Raw genomic sequence first — 26,220 nt, 5'->3', positions numbered from 1 at the left:
CCACGCCCAGCCAATGAGAGGAATTCTTATAGGGCTGCTGGGGACTGTAACAAAATGTTCCAGTTCATAGAGTGGCGCTTGGCACACAGCAGGTGCCCAGCTAATGTTAGTTCTCAATATCTGGTGTTCTCCATCTTCCCAGCCATCACTGAAGTGACCTAGCTTCTTGGGAGAGTGAGGAAATTGGAATAAGTATGTTGACTCCTGCATCCACACTAGTTGTCAAGTTCAAGTTATTTGTTATTAATACCAACAACAATAATAAAAGAGAACATTTGTTAAGTGCTTACTATGTGCCAGTCACTCTGCTATGTGATTAACTTACCCTTTCAACAGCCCTGTGAGGAGAAGGTGTTTATTATTTCCATTTCACGGAGGAGAAAAGTAAGATGCTAAGAGGTTGGGAAACTTGCTTGTAGTCCCACAGCTAAGTAAGTAGGAAGGCTGAGGTTCAAAGGCTGATCGGACTGAAACCTGTGTTCCTAACTGCTCTGCCAGCATTCAAACAGTTTGGGATGTGGTACACTAGACTTTTCTGCATCAAGAATGACTTGCTATGTTTGAATGATTCAGTGTCAAACAGCTTTGGTCTCTTTATGCCCAAGATTCAAGCTTTCATGGGTGGAAGAGACCTTGGAGGTCATCTAGGTTAATCTTCTGCCCAGCCCTGCAGGCCTTTTAGCAAACTTCCTAATGGTCTTTTGGCCGCTGCCTGAATGTTTCTTAAGTGATGGCGTGAGAACTATTTATGAAGCAGGCAACTTTATTTTTGGATACTTACTTGTGTTGAGCATTGCCTTCTAGTAATTTCTGTCTGTTAGTTGCTGTGTGACTGTGAAGTCCTTTCATCCAGTAGTCCTTCGGGTGGTGGAGGCACAGGCTTGCTGCCCATTCCCTCAGCTTTGCTTCGTGTGTCGTGACTTTCTGGTCTGCCTTTTCTAAACACTTTGCAGTTTCTGTTGTTCTTCCTGAGGCGAGATACACGTTCCAGTTATGGTTGGATTCACAGAGAGAATGGCAGGACTGTCACTCACCGTTGTCTCTGTCTCCGCCATTTCAGTGTTGCACTCACCCTGTATGCAGCCAGAGGACTTAGGTCTTTTCCCCAGGAATGGTGCCCATCAGAGCAGGCTTTCTCATCATGTACTTGAGGCACTTTAAAAAAAAAATTACTTTTAAATGTATTCCTATTAAATTACGTCCTGTTGATTTCAAACCTCTGCTTTCAGTCTGTTGAGTGAATTTTCATCGTAACTCCACCTTTCAGCTCCTAGCTCTACTCCTCAGCTTCTTGCTCTCCATTGTGTACACATGGCTTCTGTTTCTTCATCCAGTGGTTGAATGGTGGGCAGTGTCTTCCAGTATCATAAGTCTTATTCTATTACCATAAGGCCCACGGTTCATTTTACTGTCATGAGGAACTGGATTACATGCCTTAATGAACTTGAAATAGAGCCCCATCTATGTATTCTCTGAATTTCTTGACCTGGTAATCCTATCAAAAAAGAAATGAGGTTAGTGTGCCTTTTTTTGTTTCATCCACAGCCTTGGAGCTTGCTCCTTACGGAACTGCCGTCATTTCCTGTGGGAAAGATTTGGTTATTTATTTATTTATTTTTTAGAGATGGGATCTCACTGTGTTGCCCAGGGTGGTCTTGAACTTCTAGATTCAAGTGATCTTCCCATCTCAGCCTCCCAAAGTACTGGGATTACAGGCGTGAGCTACCGCACCTGGCTTAAGACTTAGTTTTTAAAGGGGTCATAGATTCTAATAACCTTTTTTTTAAAAAAAATGTCAGAGACAGTGAGCTTTTCAATATGAGATTTGGGAATTTTTCCTTTTTTTTTTTTTTTTTTTTTTTTTGTGAAAACCTGCACAGGATTAACCCTTCTCACAGTTTTAAGGTACTTCCCTGCTACTTTTTAGAGATTACTACCTAATTCTGAAATCGTAGCTGTGTGTTTGAGTTAGTACGTGGGATATAATTCTAGACTAGAAGATTTAAATCTAAATTCTTATGCTCTTGTCACCTAACTTGAGTTTTGACTGTTCTTTAATGATAGTTGTTAGCAGAATAGCAAAATAGGTCAACAGTTCTGCCTTTTTTTTTTTTTTTTTTTGCATCATCTTCCCAAAGCAGATTTTGCTATAAACACAAAAAGAAAGCTGTCAGCATTTTTTTTTTTTTTTTTTTTTAGACAGAGTTTCACTCTCGTTGCCCAGGCTGAAGTGCAATGGCATGATAGGCTCACCGCAACCTTCGCCTCCCGGGTTCAAGCGATTCTCCTGCCTCAGCCTCCCGAGTAGCTAGGATTACAGGCATGAGCCACAACGCCTGGTTAATTTTGTATTTTTAGTAGAGACGAGGTTTCTCCATGTTGGTCAGGCTGGTCTTGAACTCCTGACCTCAGGTGATCTGCCCACCTGGACCTTCCAAAGTGTTGGGATTACAGGCATGAGCCACCGTGCCCAGCCTGCTGTCAGCATTTTTGATGAGCCTGTTCACTCTGGACTCTAATCTTTTCTTCATTAGCTCTTTTACAAACAGTTCATGCTCACCAAAGAAAATTTGGAACATAGAACAGGAAGAAAAGTTGCTCACAGTCTACCATCCACACCCGTCATTGTCAATATTCTGTGTTTCCTTCTAATCTCTTATGGGCGTGAACTTCTGTTTTTCTCCTTTGTAGTCACATTGCTTTTTTTCGTTCCCTGGACAGTCCATGGTCAGCACTTCCATGTTACTGTATAGCCTGGCATTAGTCGTTCAGATCGTGCCATTCTCATTGTAATCTGTCTCTCTCCTGCCTGTGTGCTTTGGCAAGTTGTGCTCACCTGAAATTCGCCACCTTCTCTTTTCCAGGGAACCCCAGAAAGTCCTTGTTAGTGGCTGGCAGTGCAGTAGTGAACAGAGGCCTGAATGTGGATAAGATTGATTGGGTCCAAGGGCCTTCTCGGTGCTTGGAGTTAAAAGCCATGACTTTGGAACAGAAAGAGCCTAAGGGAAGTAAGGAGATGGTTTCCTAGAAGGCAGCAGAAAGCAAGGAGAGCCCCAAGTGATGATAGAGGCAACAGACCGAGGATTAGGGAGAATACATTAGGGAGACATGTTGATCTGACAAAAAACATTAATTTTAAATGAGACTAGCATAGAAAACAAAGACCAAAAAAAATGACAAAAATAATTGCCAAGGGCATCATAACATTACAACATTAAAAAAACCTACAGGTGAAGAAATACCTTAAAAGCAAACAGGAAAGAGTATAAGGAACAAAATTTCTGGCCTCAGATGTCTTTTTTTAAAAAAAAAAAAATAGAGAAGGTCTCACTATGTTGCCCAGGCTGGTCTCAAACTCTTGGGTTCAAGCAGTCCTCTCATCTCGGCCTCCCAAGGTGCCGGGATTACGGGCACGAGCCACTGCACCCAGCCTCACATGTCTATTTGAAGTTAGAGAAGTCGTACACATCAAAACTTGGGCAATGGATAATCCTGTTCAAAAGAAGCAGGTAAAGATACAAAGAAAAAAAAAAGGAGAGAGAGGCAGGCGCTGGGTGCAGTGGTGCACGCCTGTGATCCCGCACTTTGGAAGACCGAGACAGACGGATCACTGGAGGTCAGGAATTCAAGACCAGCCTGGGCAACATGGTGAAACCCCATCTCTGCAAAAAATAAAAAAATTAGCTGAGCACGGTGGTTTTTTCTTTTGGAAAAGGTCTTACTCTGTTGCCCAGGCTGGAGTGCGGTTGTGCGATCATGGCTCTTTGCAGCCTCAACCTCCTGGGCTCAAGCAATCCCACCTCAGCCTCCTGAGTACCTGGGACTGTAGCTGTACACCACCACACTCAGCTAATTTTTAAATTTTTGGTAGAGATAGGGTCTCCTGGTGTTACCTAGGCTGGCCTCTCGAACTCCTGGGCTCAAGCAGTCCTCCCACCTCAGCGTCCCAAAGTGCTGGGATTATAAGCATGAGCCACAATGCCCACCTGGATTCATAAATCTTCACGGTATCTTTATCTTTTTAAATCTGGGCTGTCAGGAAAGTACTGAACTGAGTTACTCTGGCCACACTCACATGGGCTCCTGTTAAACGCATCTCTTAACTCTTTGAGATTTAAAATTATTATGTGTTTAAAATTGTTAAACACATTTTTTTATTTGTAAAATTTTTTTTGTTTTAAATAGAAGTAGTAGCATATATCTGCAGAAGAAGGATGGGAGAAAAAATTTTTTAATTTTGTTACTAGCATGTAAAAACATGCTTGGGAGTAACAGACATTAAATTCTTTCTTTAAATTTTATTTTATTATTATTTTTTTGAGACGGAGTCTCGCTCTGTCACCCAGGCTGGAGTGTAATGGCGCGATCTCGGCTCACTGCAAGCTCTACTTCCCGGGTTCACGCCATTCTCCTGCCTCAGCCTCACCAATAGCTGGGACTACAGGCACCCGCCGCCTCGCCCGGCTAGTTTTTTGTATTTTTTAGTAGAGACGGGGTTTCACCATGTTAGCCAGGATGGTCTCGATCTCCTGACCTCGTGATCCGCCCGTCTCGGCCTCGCAAAGTGCTGGGATTACAGGCTTGAGCCACTGTGCCTGGCCAGAATTACGTTTTTAATAGACCCTTCCAGTTTGCCCTTCAAAGTGACGGTGCCCACCAGCAGGGGAAGTAACTCTTTCCCCTACTTACTGCCAACATTTCACACTAAAATATGTAAGATATCTTGATTCAAGTACCAGAGACGCGGGAAAAATGAGATGTAAAATCTGGTCGGGGAAAACTGCTATCCTCTTGTTTTCATGTGCATGTTAATGATCGGTAGTGAGGTCAGCCCATCTCCTCACATGGTTATTGGCCTTTTGTATTTCCTTTTATGTAAATTGCTTACTCATGTCCTTTGCCCATTATTTTGGGTTGTCTTTTTTTTCTTAATTGACTTGTAGGATCTCTTTAGTTTCATGCTTTGACATAGTCATGGGCAGCATCTTTCAGAATTGTCTCCACTACTGCACATTTCTCTTCAATATACATTTAAAAATTTTGGAATCAGCCAGTTAGCTTCAACAAATACTCCCGTTGAGCTTGATAGTGCTCTGATTGCTACAGATTAATGTGGGGAGAGGTATCATGTATTTTATCAACACCCTTTGTTTGATCTTTCTGAGCCTGATACGCCTGTTCCGAATTAATGCTGTTGTTCAGTGATAAAAATTAAGGTAGTTTATCTTACTGTTGTGTCTCGTGCTCTTTTGAAATAATTGTAGTTTCTCTCAGCATGTTTCTTTCTAAACTCGTGTTGTCTGAACTGTTAGGAAGGAGGGTGGATGGGATGTGCAGTTGCGGGCAGGAAAATTCTATCATTTTTTCTGTGTCTTGTCTTTCTAGCAATTCCCAAAGTGAGACTGGAGACAATCTATATTTGCGGAGTAGATGAGATGAGCACCCAAGATGTCTTTTCCTATTTTAAAGAATATCCTCCAGCTCACATCGAATGGTTGGATGATACCTCCTGTAAGTACACCGAGTTTTCTGTGAATATGCTTTTGTTGATGATTTTTCAAGAGGTCCTGCCATCAGAGATGATGAATGATTATGGCTCATACTAGTTGTTTATGCCTAACTTCTGCTGTTAGTCCAGGAGAGAAAAACTTGTCGAGCAGTGAAACCCAGCATGCCTTTACCAGTGTGCCAGCCCATACCCCATAGTCTTCCAAGTCAGCTTAGAGGTGGTGGCCAGGGCTCTAGGAGGTGGGTTACTGGCTTCTGAATCTGCCGTACTTGAGTGAGGCCCCTTTAACACTCACCTTTTCCCAGTAAAGGAGAGGATCCAACTGCATAGACTTGGGGCTGCATTTTCAGAGCCTTGGACTTTGTCGTTGCTGCCTTCTGTACTGTTACTCAGAGGGCTGACTCTGCCTGTGTCTCTGACCTAGAGAGAGACCAGAATACACACTCGACAGAGTGTCATTCTGAATAGACAGAATGACCTAGAGCTAAACACTCTCGTAGACCTCTCCTTTCTGCTTGCCTTGAACTGCGTGTTCTAGAATATCACCTGCTTGCCCTAACCCATGAGCTTTCCACCTTGTGGGCCAACTGTAATTTTAACTTGTCTGCTTACTGTAAGTCTGACCTGACCTCTTGTTACTGCTTTGCTGGCTTCTTGTCTTGACTCACGTCTAGTCTGGCTTTCCTTGCTGCCAGCTGGCTGACCTACTAGGTAGCACCCTGGATAGCAGCCTGGTTTTCTTAGCTGCTCTCTTCGGAAGGTGTCTTCACTGAAGGAGAAACATGACTGAGTGAAACATTTTTCTCCTTTTTTCTTTCTGTTTAACTTACACTATCCAAATCAGGAACCGGCAAAGCTTTTTCTATGAAGGGCTAGATTACAGATATTTGAGGCTTTGTAGGCTTAACGGTCTCTGTCACACGTACTCAGCTCTGCTGTGGTAGCATGAAAGCAACTATAAATAATACGTAAACTATGAGCGTGACTGTTTTCTGGTAGAATTTTATTTACACAAACAGGTGGTAGGCCAGGCATGGTGGCTCACTCCTGTAATCCCAGCACTTTGGGCAGATCACTTGAGATCAGGAGTTCAAGACCAGCCTGGCCAACCTGGCAGAACCCCGTCTCTACTAAAAATACAAAAATTAGCCTGATGTGGCGATGCATGCCTATAATCCCAGCTATTCAGGAGGCTGAGGCAGGAGAGTTGCTTGAATCTGGGAGGCAGAGGCAGCAGCGAGCCGAGAAAGTGCCACTGCACTCCAGCCTGGGCAACAGAGTAAGACTTCATTTCAGAAAAAACAAAAAAACAAAAACCAAAAAACAGGTGGTAGATGTATGTAGTTTATTGTATATTAATCATACCTACATAAAGCTGGCACAAATATAAATAAAAAACAGGTGGTGGGCTAACTTTTGCTTGAGGGTTATAGTTTACTAACCCTGATCTCAGTCATTAAAACTGTGAAGGCATAGTAGAATTGGAGGGGCTCTCAGAATTACATAGTTCACCTACCTCGTGTTATTTATCAGAACCTGAGAAACAGAGGAAGGAACATGTTGCCTAAGGCCACGTGGCACATTAGTAACAGAAGTGAGAGCCTCAGACCTTCATTTCCCAAACTGAGATACAGGGGACACAGAAGTTTGAGAAATACTCTTTTAAACAAAGTTAAAGAGGTTTATTTTCTGTGAGACTTCTCAAAACCCTTTTCTTGCTAAATTATCTTCCTTAAAGGGGCACATTAAATTAGTTGCTACAAAGCCAACTGGCTGTCATGCCTCCATTCTGCATATCCCAGGGATACCTCCATCACCCATGTTTTCCAGAGGGAAGGGGGAACATCACTTAGCACGTCCCGACAAGGAACAGCAAAGGGCTTCCTGTAGGGGGCGGTAGTGTAAAGGACAATCCAAACTTATTTGACAGTTATCATCAAGAACTGCTAATACTTGAATATTCAGTATTTAACTACCTGTGTTCTGTCCCAAGTAGTTTTAATATACACAACCCTTTTTCATGGAATACTTATTTTGTGGAACCCAGTTTGGAAATGCAGCTCTAGGCTAATTTCATCAGAGAGGTTTTACTATCCTTTTCTTTCTTTTCCCTTCCCTTTCCTCTCTTTTCCCTTTCCCTTCCTTCTTCCCCCTTCCCCCTTCCCCTTCCCCTTCCCCTTCCCCCTTCCCCCTTTCCTTTTCTTCTCTTTTCTTTTTTTTTTATTTTCTTGACAGTCTCACTCTGTTGCCCAGGCTGGAATGCAGTGTCATCATCTTGGCTCACTGCAAGCTCTGCCTTCCAGGTTCATGCCATTCTGCCTCAGCCTCCCGATTAGCTGGGACCACATGCACCCGCCACCGTGTCCGGCTAATTTTTTGTATTTGTAGTAGAGGCTGGGTTTCAACTTGTTAGCCAGGATGGTCTCCGTCTCCTGACCTCATGATCCGCCCGGTTCGGCCTCCCAGAGTGCACTCGCTCTCACTCGCTCTCTCTCTTTTTCTCTTTCTCTCTCTCTCTCTCTTTCTCTTTCTCTTTCTCTTCTTCCCTCCCTCCCTCTTTCTTTCTTTCCTTCCTTCCTTCCTTCCTTCCTTCCTTCCTTCTTTCTTTCTTTCTTTCTTTCTTTCTTTCTTTCTTTCTTTCTTTCTTTCTTTCTCTTTCTTTCATCTCTCTCTTTCCCTCCCTCCCTCCCTTCCGTCTCTCTCTCTTTCTTTCTTTCTTTCTTTTTTATTTATTTTTAACTTTTCATTTCTTTTGAGACAAAGTCTCACCCTGTTACTCAGGCTGGAGTGCAGTGGTGTGACTTCAGCACACTGCAGCCTCAATATCCGGGGCTCAATCCATCCTCCCACCTTGGCCTCCCAAGTACCTGGACTACAGGCTTATGCCACCATACCCAGCTAATTTTTCTATTTTTTGTAGAGACAGGGTGTCACTATGTTGCCCAGGATGATCTCCCTCCAAGCAAATCTCCTGCCTTAGCCTCCCAAAGTACTGGGGTTACAGGCTTGAGTCACCATGCCTGGCCTGTGTTTCTCTTCATTAGTTGGTTTGTATATTTACTGATGATAATCTGTTGCTAGATGAGGCTGTAGTGATGAATGCGATGCGGAATCTGCTCTCAAGAAGCTTTTACCATTTGCAAAGCCATGTAATGTCTTATTTTACATTTTATTTTAGGTAATGTAGTTTGGCTGGATGAAATGACAGCCACACGAGCACTTATCAATATGAGCTCCCTGCCTGCCCAGGATAAGATAAGAAGCAGGGATGCCAGTGAGGACAAGTCAGCCGAGAAAAGGAAAAAAGGTAACTGAACACAAAGGAGGGAACTGGGGTCTGAAAGTCCTCTTCTTTACACAGTGCTGTTGTGGGCCTTTGAGTTTCTGAGCAGAGCTCTATGTAGCATCTCATCACCAAGCATTTCTGAACTAAGCTGTGATGCTTTAGATCATCAGGAAATAGGAGAAAATACTGGACTTTTAAAATTATATGAGATAGTTCATCTTGTATCTCATTATATGAAATATTTTATCTTGTTTCGTCTTGTCCTTCACATTCCATTTTAGATAAGCAGGAGGACAGTTCAGAGGATGATGAAGCTGAAGAAGGAGAGGTTGAAGATGAGAATTCCAGTGATGTGGAGGTTAGTAACAGTGGAAAGACAGGTGGAAAGTTACTGTAAAAAATTGCTTACTGTCTTTTTAATTTAAGCCTTAAAGACTTAGTTGTGTTTTTTCCTCTAGCTTTCTTTCTTTCTTTTTTTTTTTTTTTTTGAGACGGAGTCTCGCTCTGTCGCCCAGGCTGGAGTGCAGTGGCCGGATCTCAGCTCACTGCAAGCTCCGCCTCCCGGGTTTACGCCATTCTCCTGCCTCAGCCTCCTGAGTAGCTGGGACTATAGGCGCCTGCCACCTCGCCCGGCTAGTTTTTTGTATTTTTTAGTAGAGACGGGGTTTCACCGTATTAGCCAGGATGGTCTCGATCTCCTGACCTTGTGATCTGCCTGTCTCGGCCTCCCAAAGTGCTGGGATTACAGGCTTGAGCCACCGTGCCCGGCTCTCTAGCTTTCACCGTTAGACTTTCTGAGGGTGCACCAGGCTCTTGTCCTTTAAGTTCGTGTGGATATAACAATTCACCTTGAAATCTCAGAATAGTACTCATGCTTCTACAAAAGAGAAAATAGTTTTATTGAGAAATACTTTGAAGTGTTATCTAATTGGTAAAATGAAGAAACAGCAAGTAATGGCATACTTCCTAATGGATTATGTACTATTGTTAAAAATATTAGCATGTATTCATTTAAAAAATATTTCCTGAGTACCTATTATATACCGTATTCTAAGTGCTAGGGATATAGCTTCAAGTTAAACAAAGTCCTGGCCCTCTTGGAGCCTGCACTCTAGTGGGGAGTACAGAGGATACACTGATGCACAGATACCTTATACCGTGTCAGGTGGCGATGAGTGCTGTGAAAACTAAAGGGTAGGGGATAGAGAATGATGGAGACTGTTCTTTTAGACAAGGTGGGCAGGGGAAACCTCTGAGTTAGAAATTCTACAGAGGAACTAGTGCTGTAATGCTTGCAAGTATTAAAGGTAGAATGCTTTTCTTGATGGTAGCTTTACTACTGAATAAATATCAAAAGGACTTTAATTTTTATATTAAAAATACTCTTCTTTCTTAAGTTGGACACGTTGTCTCAGGTAGAAGAGGAGTCTTTATTAAGAAACGATCTTCGTCCAGCTAACAAACTTGCTAAAGGAAACAGGTTATTCATGAGATTTGCTACAAAAGGTAAATACGATATTTGGTATTGTTTCGTATTTTCAATCAAAATGAGTTATTATGGAATGACATCCTTCTTTTTTGAATAGAAGTTAGATCAAGTAATCTCAAAGTTCCTTTTTAACTATAATATTCTGCGCTTATGAAATAATTATTTGCCACCTGAGTTGGAATTTCTGATTTTAAAAGTGAATATTAACTATTTGTATATTTCTGTGACTTCTGGCTAAAGTGAGTTATTTTCTGTTAAAACTGGTTTGCCCCATATGTTTTCAGCCAGTTACCATCTGAATTATGCAAGCTTTAAAATGAAACTTTATTTATTACAGCAACGTCCTCCTGAACATTGCCAATGTACCATTCAGTTCTAATTCCCTTCTCATAAGACTGTTTACACACGGTGACTTTTGGTGGGCATTTAAAATGTGTATGTGTATATATGCATACACATATACACATATTGGTTTTTTCAATCATTTGAGAGTTAATTGAAGACAAAAGCCATCACCCCTAAATGTATTCCAAAGAACAAGAACATTGTCTTATACATAGCACACTTATCAAAATCAAGAAATTTAACATTAATACAGTACTGTTACCTAATCCGTAGTCGATATTCAAATTTTGTCAGTTGTTCCAATAATGTCCTTTATATATTCCCCGCCCAGCCCCCAGGTCTAGGATCCATCCAGGACTGAGTGTGTAAGTATGTAATGTTTCCTTAGTCCCCCTTAAGCTGGAACTACTTCTATCCTCCCATGTTTTCCAAGAGTATCGGTTTACTATTGTATAGAATGTCCCTCAGTTTGGGTTTGTCTGATGATTCCTCGTGGTTGAATTTGGGTTGTGCATTTCAGACAGTCGTGCCACAGAAGCAATGTCATGTCATTTCAAGGCATCACGTCAGGAGGCCTGGGATACTTACTCGTCCCAGTCCTAGGGGCGTTCACTTTATTCACTTGGTTAAGATAATCATCACTAGGTTTTTCCACTGTAAAGTTACTATTTGTAATTTAAAAATTGGTGGGCTGGCCGGATACAGTGGCGCATGCCTGTAATTGCAACACTTTGGGAGGCTGAGGCAGGAGGATCATTTGAGCCCAGGAGTTCGAGACCAGGCTGGGCAACATAGCAAGACCTCATCCCTATTTTTAAAAATTAAAAAATGAATAAAATAAAAAATTGGTGGACAGATACTTTGAAATCATGTAAATAGCTGTTGCTCATCGGAGCTTCCTGCAGTAGCTTTAGTATCTGTTGATGCCTTTCTGACTGTGTCATTTCTTAACTAGTAGACAGGTGCTCTGCGGAAGAGCTGTCTGTTTTTACGTATTTGTTTGTTTATTTACCTCAGTTTAGAATCCTGGCTGCTTTATTCAGTGGGTTATCATCCAATAATATCAGTATTTTATTTTATTTATTTTTTTGTTTGTTTTGAGATGGAGTCTCGCTCTGTTGCCAGGCCAGAGTGCAGTGGCGCGATCTCAGCTCACTGCAACCTCTGCCTCCTTGGTTCAAGCAATTCTCCTGTCTCGGCCTCCCTAGTAGCTGGGACTGCAGGTGCCCGCCACCATGCCCAGCTAAGTTTTGTATTTTTAGTACAGATGGGTTTCACCCTGTGGGCCAGGGTGGTCTCGATCTCTTTTTTTTTTTTTTTTTTTTTGAGACGGAGTCTCGCTCTGTCGCCCAGGCTGGAGTGCAGTGGTGCGATCTCAGCTCACTGCAAGCTCCACCTCCCAGGTTCATGCCATTCTCCTGCCTCAGCCTCCCGAGTAGCTGAGACTACAGGCGCCTGCCACCATGCCCGGCTAATTTTTTGTATTTTTAGTAGAGATGGGGTTTCACCGTGTTAGCCAGGGTGGTCTCGATTTCCTGACCTCGTGATCCACCCACCTCGGCCTCCCAAAGTGCTGGGATCATAGGCTTGAGCCACTGCGCCCGGCCTCGATCTCTTGACCTTGTGATCCGCCTGCCTCGGCTTCCCAAAGTGCTGGGATTACAGGCATGAGCCACCTCACCCGGCCTGATATCAGTATTTTAATTTACAAATTGTCTTGGATTTGGCCGGTAGAACCCCTTTCTTTCTTTATGGCACAGCAAAACATCTTGCTTTTCCAGACTCATTTTGCATCTTACCTGCTCCACATGTGGAATCAGCCATTTCTCCAAGGAGCTGGTGGGCATGGTTTGAGGGGTTTGGGGGTTGGGGGCTATACATACTGGTTTGTGTTGTCACGTTTACCTGCAGCACTGGATATATTTACAGTGGTGTTTGTTCTTTACAGTCAGAGTGTCCAAGAACTGTGGAAGGCCTTTGTATTACTGCTTTGGACAAAAATTTATGATGACTGACCACCTTTCTTTCCTGTTAACTGACATTTCAACTTGACATATGTGATCTTTACCACATTTACTCATTTAAGTGGCTATTTGAGTACATTCTACATGTACAGTACTATGCTGTTTTTTTAAGCCATTCTGAGGAACACAATAAGCTGGAAAAAATGATTTACCAAATACATGCAATTATATATAGTCTGTTTCCTTAATCCTGATTCTGTGTTGTTGGCATGTTATTCCAAAGTGAATATCATCTTTCATGGGGTGGCAAAAATGCCACCATTTTGAGAAAGCCTTTTTGATTCCTGAGTACCTGTAATGACCTAAAGCTCTTTTATGCCTCTTGGAACCTTGTATCTTGTATTGTTTATTTTTGTTTTCTCCATTAAGTCATTTGGCTCCAAAACAGCAGTTTCAACCTTGTTCATCTCTGTATTTTGCTTTGTCCCCTCTACACTGCATTGCTGTAGCGGGCACTCAGAGTGTGAATGTTGGTAGTTGATTTTTACTTTTTGTTGGCAAATTGCGCTGATCTGATTCCAGTTATGGAAAACATTTAAAAAAAAAATTCAACATTGTCTTCATACTCTCAGGAAATCGTAGGTGATTATTGTCATTCATTTGTAGATGACAAAAAGGAGCTTGGAGCAGCCAGAAGAAGTCAGTATTACATGAAATATGGGAATCCAAATTACGGAGGCATGAAAGGAATTCTTAGCAATTCATGGTAAGCCCAAAACCTTCAAATGCAATAGTATTTAAGTTTTTCTTAATCCTTCAGTTGGCATTCTGTGGTGAAATGTCTAAACCCTGTGTAGACTGGTAGGAAGACAAGAGGGAAGAATTCAAGATTCTTAAATGTGGTAAATGATGGGGAATGCTGAGTTTTAGTTAGTTACATTTAAAATATCTGTGTTAGTACCTAACATTGTGTCAACATGTAGTTGAAATGAATTAGTGAGGCCGGACGCGGTGGCTCACGCCCATAATCCCAGCACTTTGGGAGGACGAGGCGAGCAGATCACCTGAGTTAGGAGTTTGAGACCAGCCTGGCCAACATGGTGAAACCCCGTCTCTATTAAAAATACAAAAATTAGTCTTGCATGGTAGTGGGCACCTGTAATGCCACCTACTCAGGAGGCTGAGGCAGGAGAATTGCTTGAACCCAAGAGGCGAAGGTGCCTTTGCACTTCAGCCTGTGAGACAGATCGAGACTCCATCACAAAAAAAAAAAAAAAAAGAAATAGTGGATTTCAGGGTCCTTCCTATTAGTTTTTGATTGTGTGCTTATTTTGGCATTCTTGCAGGAAGCGAAGATATCATTCCCGTCGTATTCAGCGGGACGTGATCAAGAAGAGAGCCCTGATTGGGGATGACGTTGGCTTGACGTCGTATAAACATCGGCATTCTGGTAGTTGCCTGCTCAGCTCTTGGGTAGACACATGTTTGGCTCCTGAAATCATATTTTTATTCTTAATGCAATCTTTTAAGGTTCCAAACTTTATCATCCTCTCTTCCTTGCCCTCACCCTCTGCCAACATATAGGAAAGTAAGTCAAGTCACAATTAATTTTAAGTTGCCCAAAGAGGTCAAATGATTTTGTAAAAGCTGTTCTATCAAAAAAGGCAAAATGTGACATAGGAAAAATTAAAACATAACTTTCCTTAAGATCCTAATTTTTCTACTATTAATATCAGCAGCTGCATGAAAACAATTTTTTTTTTTTTTTAAGATGGAGTCTCGCTCTGTCTCCCAGGCTGGAGTGCAGTGGCTTGAACTCGGCTCACTGCAGCCTCTACCTCCTGGATTCAAGCAGTTCTCCTGCCTTAGCCTCCCGAGTAGCTGGGACTACAGGCACGCGCCACCATGCCCAGCTAACTTTTGTATTTTTAGTAGAGACCGGCGTTTCACCATGTTGGCCAGGCTGGCCTTGAACTCCTGACCTTGTGTTCCACCCACTTCGGCCTCCCAAAGTGCTGGGATTACAGGCGTGAGCCACCGTGCCTGGCCAAAAACAATTTTTAAAATTATTCTATCAGATGAACTGATTGTATTGTTCTTTTTCTGTATTAAAAATAGGCTGCTGTGTTGAGTGCTTTGTGCATGTTGGTTTGTGCATGTGAATGCCTCAGAAAAGTGGAATATCATGACCTGGGTTTCTTTCTCCTTTTTTTGGTGCTTATTGTAAAAGAACCATTTTATTTATATTTTATAAAGAATTATTCTTGTTTTGAGCCTAATCTGTGGAATCTTCTACATGCCTAATAGAACTAGCCAAGTCAGCATACAAAATAACATACACACACATTTATCATTGCAATGGGGACAGAAAGGGATGAAGTTTAGACATTTTATTTAATGTGTATGTACAAAATTGTGTATTTGAGATCTACATGTTAATAATACACATAGTCTGGGAACAGTGGCTCACACCTGTAATCCCAGCACTTTGGGAGGCCAAGGCAGGAGGATCAGTTGAAACCAGGAGTTCGAAACCAGCCTGGGCAACATAGTGAGACCTTGTCTTTACAAAAAATTAAAAAATTAGCCAGACCAGGCATGATGGCACATGCCTGTGGTCCCAGCTACCTGGGAGGCTGAGATTGCCTGAGCCTGGGAGGTCAAGGTTGCAATGAGCCAAGATTGTGCCACTGTATTCCAACCTGGGCGACAGAGCAAGACCTTGTCTCAAAATAATAATAATAACACATATACTTTTCTGTTACACAGTTACACTTTTCCAGTTTTAGTTACTTTAATATATTTTCATCATACACTTTTTATTTCCATATTAAGGAAATTAAAAAGCAAATTGCCCCTATTTCTAGTACCCTGTATGATGACTAATTTCATCTTACATTTTTCCCATGTGTGTATTTTCATAATAAGTAGTATAACTCTTGTGAACATATACTTTATATTCTACTTCTTTCGTTTATCGTATTTTTCCATTTTCATTATTCATGGTGCTTATGTTCTCTAAAGTCACTGTGAATGCTGAATTAGCAAATACTGAATGCACATAGCCTCTGGTCACATCATTTTTGTCAGTTGATAATATGTAACCTTGTTTTACATATGTTTCTCTTTAAAGACACCTTATTTAAGATACATTGTTGATTCATTAACGTTGAGTTCACGGCCAATAGCCCTATAACTCATGCCTGAACCCACCTTACCTGACGTGGTATTTTTCCACAAGGCACATCAGTGCCCTCTCGCATCTTGGAACGCTAGGCAGCGCTTCAGCGCAACACTCAGGGCCATTTTAAGCAGTGACATCAGCAGCAGGCACACAAGTGTGAAAAATGGGGCACTCGTCAGTCAGACTGAAACAGATGCTTGTTTACGGCATGAGATGAAACAGGAAGGCAGGGTGTTGCTTTGTTTGACCTCTGCTGGGAGTGTGTGTGCCTGGTGACTCAGATTTTTTTGCCACACTGTGCGTGCCAGCAAATGACCATGGAAGCATTGCAAGTATTCATTTTGGAGTTACAAATAACTTTGGCAAATTTGCAAATAGAAAATCTGTGAATAACAAGGGTCAGTTGTGTTTTAAATGACTTTATGGTATTTGATTCGGCTGCTGCGTCATGCTTTACCTAGCCATCCTCCTGTTGCAGTATCAGAGTAATGTCCGTTTGGCACTGTTACAGATAGTGCTCCAATGAAATGTCGGGGTGGGAACCCCACCTTTTAAAAAGGTCACCAATGTCGAGTGGAAAATCATACTTCTTAATTTTAGTGCTTTTCCTAATGTTTTCTGGTTTAATTTCTTCAGGGCTAGTGAATGTTCCCGAGGAACCCATTGAAGAGGAGGAAGAGGAGGAGGAGGAAGAGGAAGAGGAGGAAGAAGACCAGGACATGGATGCAGATGACAGAGTGGTGGTAGAGTACCACGAGGAGCTCCCGGCTCTCAAGCCGCCCCGGGAGCGGAGTGCGTCTAGACGATCCAGTGCCAGCAGCTCAGACTCAGATGAAATGGACTATGATCTAGAACTGAAAATGATTTCCACCCCTTCACCAAAGAAAAGCATGAAAATGACTATGTATGCTGATGAAGTGGAGTCTCAGTTGAAAAGTATTAGGTAAAACTTTGTTTTATCAATGCTAGCTTTAAATTTGATTTTAAATACTAATATAACTTCTTAATTCCTCCTAATTTTATATCTTTTATCCTGATTTCAGTCCCTTGTAGGAGTTTAATAAACGCATCCAATATTTCCTCTGTACAAGCAGTGAGTCTTGTTATGAAAACAACAGACAACCTAGACAGTGATAATCATCTGTATTCCCACTCTTTCCCCACAGTAACTACTGTTAGCAATTTGGCGAATGACCTTTCAGCTATTTGTGTGTGTGTGTGTGTGTGTATGTGTGTATGGCACATGGAAAAACTATAGATGTATTTGTATAAAAGTGTATTTTTTATAAAAATGAGGTTATGCTATTTATAGTTTTGCATTGTGCATTTTTCACTTAACATATTGTAGACATTATTTTTTTCAAGTGTATGTAGTCTGTTGTTTGAAAGTATTATGATTTATTTAACCAATTACTTTTTGATGGACTTTAGGTTTCTATTTTCTTACAATTGCACTAACTAAATAAATTCCTCAAAGTCTAGTTATTACACAAACAATATACGTGTTTAAAAAGATGGTAAGTATTGCTTTATTTTTTTCCAGAAGGGTTTTTTTTTTCCTTTTTTTTTTTTGAAGCAAGTCTCGTTCTGTCACCCAGGCTGGAGTGCAGTGGTGCCATCTCGGCTCACTGCAAGCTCCGCCTCCTGAGTTCACACCATTCTCCTGCCTCAGCCTCCCAAGTAGCTAGGACTACAGGCGCCCGCCCCCACGCCTGGCTAATTTTTTGTATTTTTAGTAGAGATGAGGTTTCACCGTGTTAGCCAGGATGGTCTCGATCTCCTGACCTCGTGATCCACCCGCCTTGGCCTCCCAAAGTGCTGGGATTACAGGCATGAGCCACCGCGCCTGGCCTGTTCACTTTTTTTTGTTTTGAGACAGAGTTTGGCTCTGTCGCCCAGGCTGGAGTGCAGTGGCACAATCTGGGCTCACTGCAAGCTCCGCCTCCCAGGTTCACGCCATTCTCCTGCCTCAGCCTCCCGTGTAGCTGGGACTACAGGTGCCCGCCACCACGCCCAGCTAATTTTTTGTATTTTTAGTAGAGGCGGGGTTTCACCGTGTTAGCCAGGATGGTCTCGATCTCTGACCGTGATCTGCCATCTCGGCCTCGAAGTGCTGGGATTACAGGCGTGAGCCACTGCGCCCGGCCCCACATTCTCATTTTTAGTTTTCAGAGAACTTTCTGGTAGAGAATGCTGCCGGAACGGTGCTGGCACCTAGCATGGTATCATATCTCTTTAGAAGAGATGTCTGCCCTTTAAAGAGAGAGACTGTAGACTATACCGTGTGTTCACTACAGCCAAATCACAGCATGTGTGAGCGGAAGCCCCAATCCCTTTGTAGGCCTCTACTTAACATTTGTCCCGGAAGAGGGGGACTTGTAGTTACGTGCTCTGTGATAGCACATACACGTGTGGAAACCACCTTCGAAAACCTGCTTACTCGGACCAGTCTCTTTAGAGCGGGCAGATCATGGTTTCCATAAGCAAATAATTATAAGTTTATGGATTTGTAAGTGAATGTTGGCCATATTAGACTGGATTTCTTAAATTGTTTCCTCCAAAGTGTGAGATTGTTGTTTGGGCCTTGTCTCACAGTTGAAGTTGGTTAACGGTGCCCCATCCTACCCCCTTTTTAAAGGAACTCCATGAGGGCAGATAGTGTATCTTCAAGCAATATCAAAAACCGAATTGGTAACAAATTACCACCTGAGAAATTTGCAGATGTCCGACATCTATTAGATGAGAAGCGTCAGCACTCCCGTCCGCGGCCACCAGTCAGCAGTACTAAATCAGGTACTGTTCTTCTCTTGGATTCCTGGCTGGATTCTGAGCTCCAGAAAGCAGACTGGGGCAGAGATAGGTTCCTGAGTAAAACATGTGATCTGTGAACTGATTTAGCTGTGCTGGTTCATCATGTCTAAATTGTGGGCTAGGTGTTGGAAATTCAGGAGATGAAAAATAATCAGACTTCTGAAAACCTAGCTTTAAATATTTTCATTCCAAATAATTAGTTATTCCTTGGTATCTCTGGGGGATTGCTTCTAGGACCCCCTCCCCGCTCCCCTACAGATACCAAAATCTGCAGATACCAAAATCCATTGATGCTTAAGTCCCTCATATAAAGTGACATATTATCTGCATATAACCTACACACATCTTCTCATATACTTTAAGTCATCTCTAGATTATTTATAATACCTAATACAGTATAAATTCTTATCCTGTATTTTGTAAAATTTGTATTATTTTTTGCTGTACTGTTGTGTCTTATTTTTTTCCCCCAAATATATTCAATCAGCAGTTGGTTGAATCTATAGATGTGGAACCCATGGATGAGGAGGGCCAACCATATTTGACTCTATGACACTGGTATACTTTATATCCAGGAATAATAGAAATTAAGTTGGGTGGTTGTCTGAATGGTTAAGAGTTTGAACTAGATCATTTGTATGTTCAGACACTGATTCCGCAGGTCTTCAGCCGTATCTGCTATGTGCCAGACCCTGGGCTAGGTGCTAGGAATGCTAGAAGCCTTTGGAGGAGACGCAGAGCCACCATAGATCTACTAGGGAAATTGCGAAAGGTTTCTCAGTGAAGGTAGCGTTAGAGCCAGGCTTTGGAGAGGGTAGGATCTCTGTTGGCAAACCTGATTTTTTTTTACGTGGGAAGTAACCTGATCCTGTATCTGTTTTAGAAAGATAACTTGAGGGCGGGGTGGGGTGGGGTAGAGAGTTAAAAAAGTAACGAGCCTGAACTAGGTCGGTGGGGACAGAATGGATAAAGAACAGGAAGTCTTGTGAAGGAAGACTCAGTGCTAGGAAGCGTTGGAGGAAAGGAGCTCAGGCCTCAGTGACCGGAGAGACCAGGGTGCTGCTCTCCGAGAGAAGCTGAAGTGAGAGGAGACCTCGGCACAGGGCCTCGCCAATGAGTGTGTTTCTGTTGTTGCTGTCGTTGTGAGAGGGAACCCCAGAGGACAGGCAGATTTCTGGGGGGATTGAGGGATCCTTTGCTTTTTCCAGTCTCTTTGTATTTACTGGGTAAATGTAATACGTTTATTGGAAACTACTTATATGTTCAAAGATTGTGCCTTCCGCTTTCCGGGAGCTCACAGGATTTTTTGTTTGCTGAAACTTTTGTAAATTATTTAGTCTGCTTGATTCTGCTTTAAAACAAACAAAAAAAAATGGTTGTTTCTTCAGAAATTTAGTTCTGGAGCAGTCAGTTGAGGATTTTTCCTCTGACAGCCCCTATGTCCGAATTTTCCTAGGGATATCCATACTGACTACAAAGGAAGACTACGTAGCAGCCTGATTGTCAGGCTCTGTGTCCTCACTTGGGGGGCGGGGCAGGGGTTAGTGCCAGATCCTCTAGAGGTCTCAGGCGGCTGGTTCTGAGCATAAAGCACACACATGGTCACTGGTGCAATTTTTCTCTTTTTTCAGATATACGCCAGCGATTAGGAAAAAGACCATATTCTCCGGAAAAGGCTTTTAGTAGTAACCCAGTCGTTCGGAGAGAGCCCTCTTCTGATGTGCACAGTAGGCTCGGTGTTCCCAGGCAAGATATTAAAGGCCTCTACGCCGATACTCGGGAGAAGAAATCAGGTTGGTAACGCTTAAAACCGATGGGAATGGGGATTCAGTGAGAGCGGAGGACAATGGGTGTATTGGAGCAGAAGGCAAGAAACAGCTCTTGACAAACATAAGTGATTATTCCTTTTCCATTATAGTTATCATCAGTATCAGCATCAGCATCATCTCAACAGTAAGGAATGCTTAGAACATAGGAAAAAATAGCACACTCCTGGTTCTTTCTGCTTGGCACAAATCTTTTTAGTTTCATGTGAGCTATTCTGGTCTTTGTCCACATACAAGTCCTACTTTTTTCACATAGCATTTTATCGTAGTTGTTTGCCACATTTTATAAACTTTATAAGTAAAACTTTTAGGCCCAGCACGGTGGCTGACACCTGTAATCCCAGCACTTTGGGAGGCCGAGACCAGCCTAACCAACATGGCGAAACCCTGTCTCTACTAAAAACACAAAACTTAGCCGGGCGTGGTGGTAGGCGCCGGCACCACCGCACTTCCGCCTGGGCAACAGAGCAAGACCTTGTCTCGAAAACAAAAACAAAAACAACTTTTAATTGCCTTATCATGTGGCTATCCACCACATCCTAAACACGTATTTCTCTATTGTTCAATTTTCATGAAATATCTTTCAAAAAGTAATGGATGGTGGGCAGAATTTCTGAAATGGTACAGTATAGTAGGCCCATCGATTTGTAGAATGTTGAAGCTGGAAAGGAGCTGGGAATGGCCTACCCCTGGCAGAATGGATTGGCACACCGGGTGGTGTCTCAGCAGGGAAGGGCAGGAGCAGGAAGAAACAGCCTCTCAGGTGATTCTGGTGTGTCTGGTGACAGGGAGGGACCTGACCTGTCCCCCACGGTGAGAATCCCCTGCTGGGTCCAGACCCTTCTGTTTGCAGGCCAGGGGCTGCGGCCCAGGAAATGAGATTTTACCTACCCAAGGCTGCACTGTGATGGCGTTTCCTGCACAGCAGGTGTTGGCAGTGCCACTGCCCCCTCAGTACCACCCTGATTCTTAGTGCTGACTGTGAAAGTGAAATGCCATCTCATCCAAACAGGTAATTTATGGACTCGCCTAGGATCTGCACCCAAGACCAAAGAAAAGAATACGAAGAAAGTGGATCACAGGGCACCTGGCGCTGAGGAAGACGACTCCGAGCTGCAAAGGGCGTGGGGGGCTCTGATTAAGGAGAAAGAGCAGTCTCGCCAAAAGAAGAGCCGGTTAGATAACTTACCATCTCTCCAGATTGAAGTTAGTCGGGAAAGCAGCTCTGGTTCAGAGGCAGAGTCCTGATGCCCCTGGGGCCTCTGGCAACTGCCCTAAAACCTGACCTTCTTGCACAGGGTGGGGCGCACAGTAGGAACCTCCCCCGCAGGAGCTGGCGCCCTCTCGCTCCTGCTCACACAGTCACCCTCTCAGCTCTTGCTACTTCGGCAAGACGTCTTAAGAATGGGACACATTTTCAAGGGCGTCTCTATCTTTCGCTGCAGAGTCGTAGTTCTGGGCCCTCGATTCCTTTCCCATCACCCCACAGGCTTTACCCTTTGAGAAAAAGGCAGCCCTCCAGATTTTGTAGACATTTTTCTTAATATTTTTAACATTGTGTCTTTTAAAAGAAATGTTTTACACAGTTCATCCAAAGAGCAGAGAACTGAACTTCTCACTATTGCCTTGGCCCTGACAGCTGTTACCAGCACCCTTTTCCCAAGAAAAGTCAATTCCCAGGTGCTTATTGGACATCCTTCGAGGGGGAAGAGGAGGGAAGCGGCCAGCTCACCCTTCCGGGACCCTAGTGTGGGGGCGAATCTCACCGACCTGACCTCAGAGGTGCACCAGTGCCGCCCAGGTAGATAAGAGCTGCAGCATTGACTGTGCTTCCGTTCTTCCCTCGGGGATTGCTCATGTCATGGGCCTCTTACTTGCTGTCAGCTTGATGTGAAGATCAAGTTCAGTGCTGTGGGATTTTTAGGAACAAAAAACTGTGACGTCTGGATTTGGGGTTGATTTTTGTGCTGGGGGTGGGATTATGGGTTAATGTTAAAGAATTTTTAAGTCTGTATTATGTTTAAAACACAAATGATTTGAAAGTTTAAATTTTTAATTTTTATATGTGGAAATTCTTCCTGTTGGCTAAAGGGGAAGCTCGAGTGGTGTCTTCTTTTGTGCTGTTAAATATATATTCTATTCTTTGGAAGAAGGCAGAGAGAGGAGTCCTATTATTTTTAAATGCTTCTAGTTGTATAGCCTGTCTGTTGTACATAGAGTTCAGCTTGCTTTTTGGCTCCAGTAGGAAAAAAATCCATCCATCTGAGATGGGTCCTGTTGTTTATTATCACTCTAGAAGTTAATACATTGATATTTATTCTTTCTGTCCCCAAGTTGTGGCACCTGAAGACATCTTAAAACTTGGCAGAAAAGATAATAGTTATGAAAATTTTAGTTCATTTATTTTTAAACTCCTTTCAGATTATTTTACCATTAGGAGGAGGTAGATTGTTTCTTCTTGCTGTCTGATTTTTGTTTTGTAGTATTTAATTTTGTATTCCTCTGCAGTTTTGAGAAACAGTGTTTCGCTTCGGCTTGCTGGAACATGGGAGTTAGAGCTGGTCGTAAGCCGTGGTCCTTTTTGCAATGTCACAACTCTTCACCTGCCTGGGCTGTTCCGCACACAGTGCAGCCTGGATCCTGGCGATCTGTACTTGTGGCCGAGCTAATGGTCACATTGATAGTTGATTACACTGTGGCACGAATGAATGCAGAACACTGTTATTAATAAAGGAAGTAAAAGGGCTGCAGGATTTGAGAGCTGCAACAAAAACTGTATTGTCCCATATTTTGTTGATTAACCTGCTTTTTCTCCCTCCCTTTAGAGTATTAGAGCATATAACTGTGATATATTTCAGCTTCCTAATAGGATTCTAGGAGAGAGATGGTTCTGGTTTCTCCGCCAGTTGAGACTTAAGGCATCTGAGATTCCCCAGCTTTCCTTTCCCTGTGAAGCACACGGCTGAGAGCCAGGTTCTTAAGAAGGGTCAGGGGTTGGGGAGTTGGTAGAGTGAGAAGTGCGGGGGTCTGAGAATCAGAGACCTGGATGTCAGCCCCTGGCTCTGCTCCATGGACCTGGGCCTCAGTTTTCCCATCTAGCAGTTGAGTGAGCTGGTACCAGAATTCCTGGCTTTGTTGGTGCGTCTCAGTGGCAGTTTATTCTTCCCAAGCTGTGATGGCGGTGGGCTGGCCTGCATGAATTTCTATTGCAGGTGGCTGGAGGAAGCGCCGAGGAGACAACTGAGAGCGAGCGTGAGGTGTGGACAGGGGCTTTTCCCATCCCAGCAGTCTCTCGTTCTGCAATGGGGCAGAGATGTCTTGTGGTCAGGGTCGCAGCTGGCATGGCCTCTGCAGGGTTTAGAATATGCCCCTTCCCAGACTTTGCTTTTGGTTTTCCACCAGCAGCTCAGGCCCATTTGTTCCATGGCCTTTCAGCACTCACCAGTCTCTTGCTGGAGATCAGCAAAGACATTCTGGAAGGAGGTGGTGTGCAGTCAAAACTGGGTCTTTGATCTAACCAAGAAAAATACACACTTGAGTAGCCTTCAGTTTTCACAGACACAGAGAGAGAACCTGGAAAGGCAGGTTTGACGATTTTACTTCTCGGAGTTACTGGCCTTATTAGCCTCTCTAACCCTTCAGCCCACTCTCAGTCACTCAGATCTTGCAACATCTTGAGTGTGTCCTGAATGACGAGGCCTTTTCTTTGGCGTTTAGGAGTGAGAATGGATAGTCAGGACAGGCCTCTGGCAGGCAGCTGGGCGTGCTTTTACCCTGGACGCTCCCCACACATGTGGGCACAGGGCTACCCACTTTGTGTATCCCTCTTAGTCTTATAGGTAGGAGATTTTAAATCCATGTTTGCTGCTTGATGGTAATTGCAGATACCTCATTTGTTTCCCACTCTCCTCTCTGGAGAGTTACCAGGTACCCAGGAGAACTTGTGGCGTCCACCGCAGGATGGAGTCTCCTTCTCTGGCCCCCTTGTAGTCTGATCCTGTGAACCCCTCCCCGTACTTCAGCCACTGTCCTTTCCAGCTGCATTTGTACAGCAGCCTCTTCACTGGTCTCTGCCCTTTCTCCATTCTGCACACCGCAGCCGGGATGAACCTTTGTTGTTGTTACCAGCTTAATTAAGATAAAATTTGCATACAGTTCAGCCATTAAAAGTGTACACTTCAGTCGCTTTCAGTATATTTACAGAGTTGTGCACCAGCACTGCAATCAATTTTAAAACATTTCTATCACCCAGAGAAACCCTGAGCCCATTAGCAGCGCTCCCTATTCCGTCTTCCCTCTTAGCCTCTGGCCACCACTGATCTTCCTTCTCTCTCTCTGGATTTGCCTGTTCTGGACAGTTCGTATAAATGGGATCATATACTATGTGTCTATTTGTGACTGGCTTCTTCACATATTTTTGGGGTTCACCCATGTCACATAGCATGTATCAGTATTTCGTTTTCAAAAATTAACGAATAATAGTCCATTTTATGGGTACGCCACTTTTTTTTTAATCCACTTATTGGTTAATGGGCATTTGAGTTGTTTCTACTTTTGGGATATATATATTATATATACATATATATTTTTTTATTTTTTTATTTATTTTTGAGACAGGGTTTCGCTCTTGTTGCCCAGGCTGTAATGCACAATCTCAGCTCACTGCAACCTCCGCCTCCGGGGTTCAAGCGATTCTCCTGCCTCAGCCTCCAGAGTAGCTGGGACTACAGGCACGTGCCACCACGCCTGGCTAATTTTTTGTATTTTTAGTAGAGATGGGGTTTCACCATGTTGGTCAGGCTGGTCTTGAACTCCTGACCTCAGGTGATCCTCCCACCTCGTCCTCCCAAAGTGCTGGGATTACAGATGTGAGCCACCACACCTGGCCCTACTTTTTGGCTATGATGAATAATGTTGCTATGAACATTCCCATACAAGTTTTTGCACGGACAGGTGTTTTCATTGGGTTTATGCCTAGGAGTGGAGTGGCTGGGTCCTGATCACCTTTAACCTTTGGAGGAGGCGCCAGGAGGCTTTTCCAGGCGGTGGTGCCATTTTCCGTTGTCCATTCCCACCAGCGATGTGAGGACTCCGGTTTCTCCACATCTCCACCAACACTCACTGGTTTCTGGTGTGCAGTGGTACCTCATTGTAGTTTTTTATTTTTATTTTTTCTTTTTAAAATACATTTTGTACAGATGGGGTCTCGTTATGTTGCCCAGGCTGGTCTCACACTCGTGGCCTCGAGTGATCCTCCTGCCTCGCCCTCCCAACGTGCTGGGATTACAGGCATGAGCCTCCATGCCCGGCCCTCATTGTGGTTTTTGATTTGTGTTTCCCTAGTGACTGATGATGTTGGGCACCTTTTCACATGCTTCAGGATGAACTTTCTTAAATATAAATCTGCTTCGATTATTCTTCTGCGTGAAACTTTTCCAAAGCTTCACTATTGCACTGAGAAGAAATTCCACACTCCCGACCGCACGAGCCCAGGAATTCAAGGCTGCGGTGAGCTATGATGAAGCCACTGCACTCCAGCCCGGGCAGCAGAGCAAGACCTGTCTCAAAAAATACGTACACACATCAATTCCCCCCTTTTTGATAGCTTTTTATAAGGCTCGCCAAGGTCTGTCCTCTGGCAGTGTCCCTGGCCTGTTCTCCCCATCTCCCCTGCCCTCTGCTCACCAGTTCCCTGAATGCATCTCGATCTCACTAGCCCTACAGACCGTGCACAGAACTGTTTCTACCTCCAGCGAAATACTTCCCCCCAGGCTTCTCCCCCTCCCACCTCAATGTTCCCCTCACC

At 43.4% G+C, this 26,220-nt stretch overlaps 1 protein-coding gene across 5 annotated transcripts in view; it reads left to right on the top strand.

The window, feature by feature from the left end:
• The window catches only part of NCBP3 (nuclear cap binding subunit 3), a 41,638-nt gene that overhangs the window by 9,555 nt on the left and 5,863 nt on the right, over positions 1-26,220 (top strand). The window contains exons 4-15 of one of the 5 annotated variants that reach the window (XR_638828.4): positions 5,386-5,511; positions 8,688-8,816; positions 9,077-9,153; positions 10,193-10,301; positions 13,260-13,359; positions 13,940-14,043; positions 16,414-16,720; positions 18,416-18,570; positions 20,220-20,381; positions 21,427-21,589; positions 22,054-22,215; positions 24,333-24,583. Coding sequence is in view for 2 of the 5 variants with exons in the window: in XM_009189377.4 (XP_009187641.1) it covers positions 5,386-5,511; positions 8,688-8,816; positions 9,077-9,153; positions 10,193-10,301; positions 13,260-13,359; positions 13,940-14,043; positions 16,414-16,720; positions 18,416-18,570; positions 20,220-20,381; positions 21,427-21,589; positions 22,054-22,162 (1,541 nt within the window). In the remaining 3 variants the exon portion in view is untranslated. Of the gene's footprint in view, positions 1-5,385; positions 5,512-8,687; positions 8,817-9,076; positions 9,154-10,192; positions 10,302-13,259; positions 13,360-13,939; positions 14,044-16,413; positions 16,721-18,415; positions 18,571-20,219; positions 20,382-21,426; positions 24,584-26,220 lie in introns of those variants that run through there. The other 4 variants (XR_638827.4, XR_002517933.2, XM_009189377.4 and 1 more) reach the window with 4 other exon arrangements.

The sequence above is a fragment of the Papio anubis genome, chromosome 17, assembly GCF_008728515.1.
Source record: "Papio anubis isolate 15944 chromosome 17, Panubis1.0, whole genome shotgun sequence".
In the NCBI taxonomy this organism is placed as follows: Eukaryota; Metazoa; Chordata; class Mammalia; order Primates; family Cercopithecidae; genus Papio; species Papio anubis.
The sequence above is the reverse complement of the archived record's forward strand: the minus strand, read 5'-3'. Positions and strand labels throughout refer to the sequence as shown.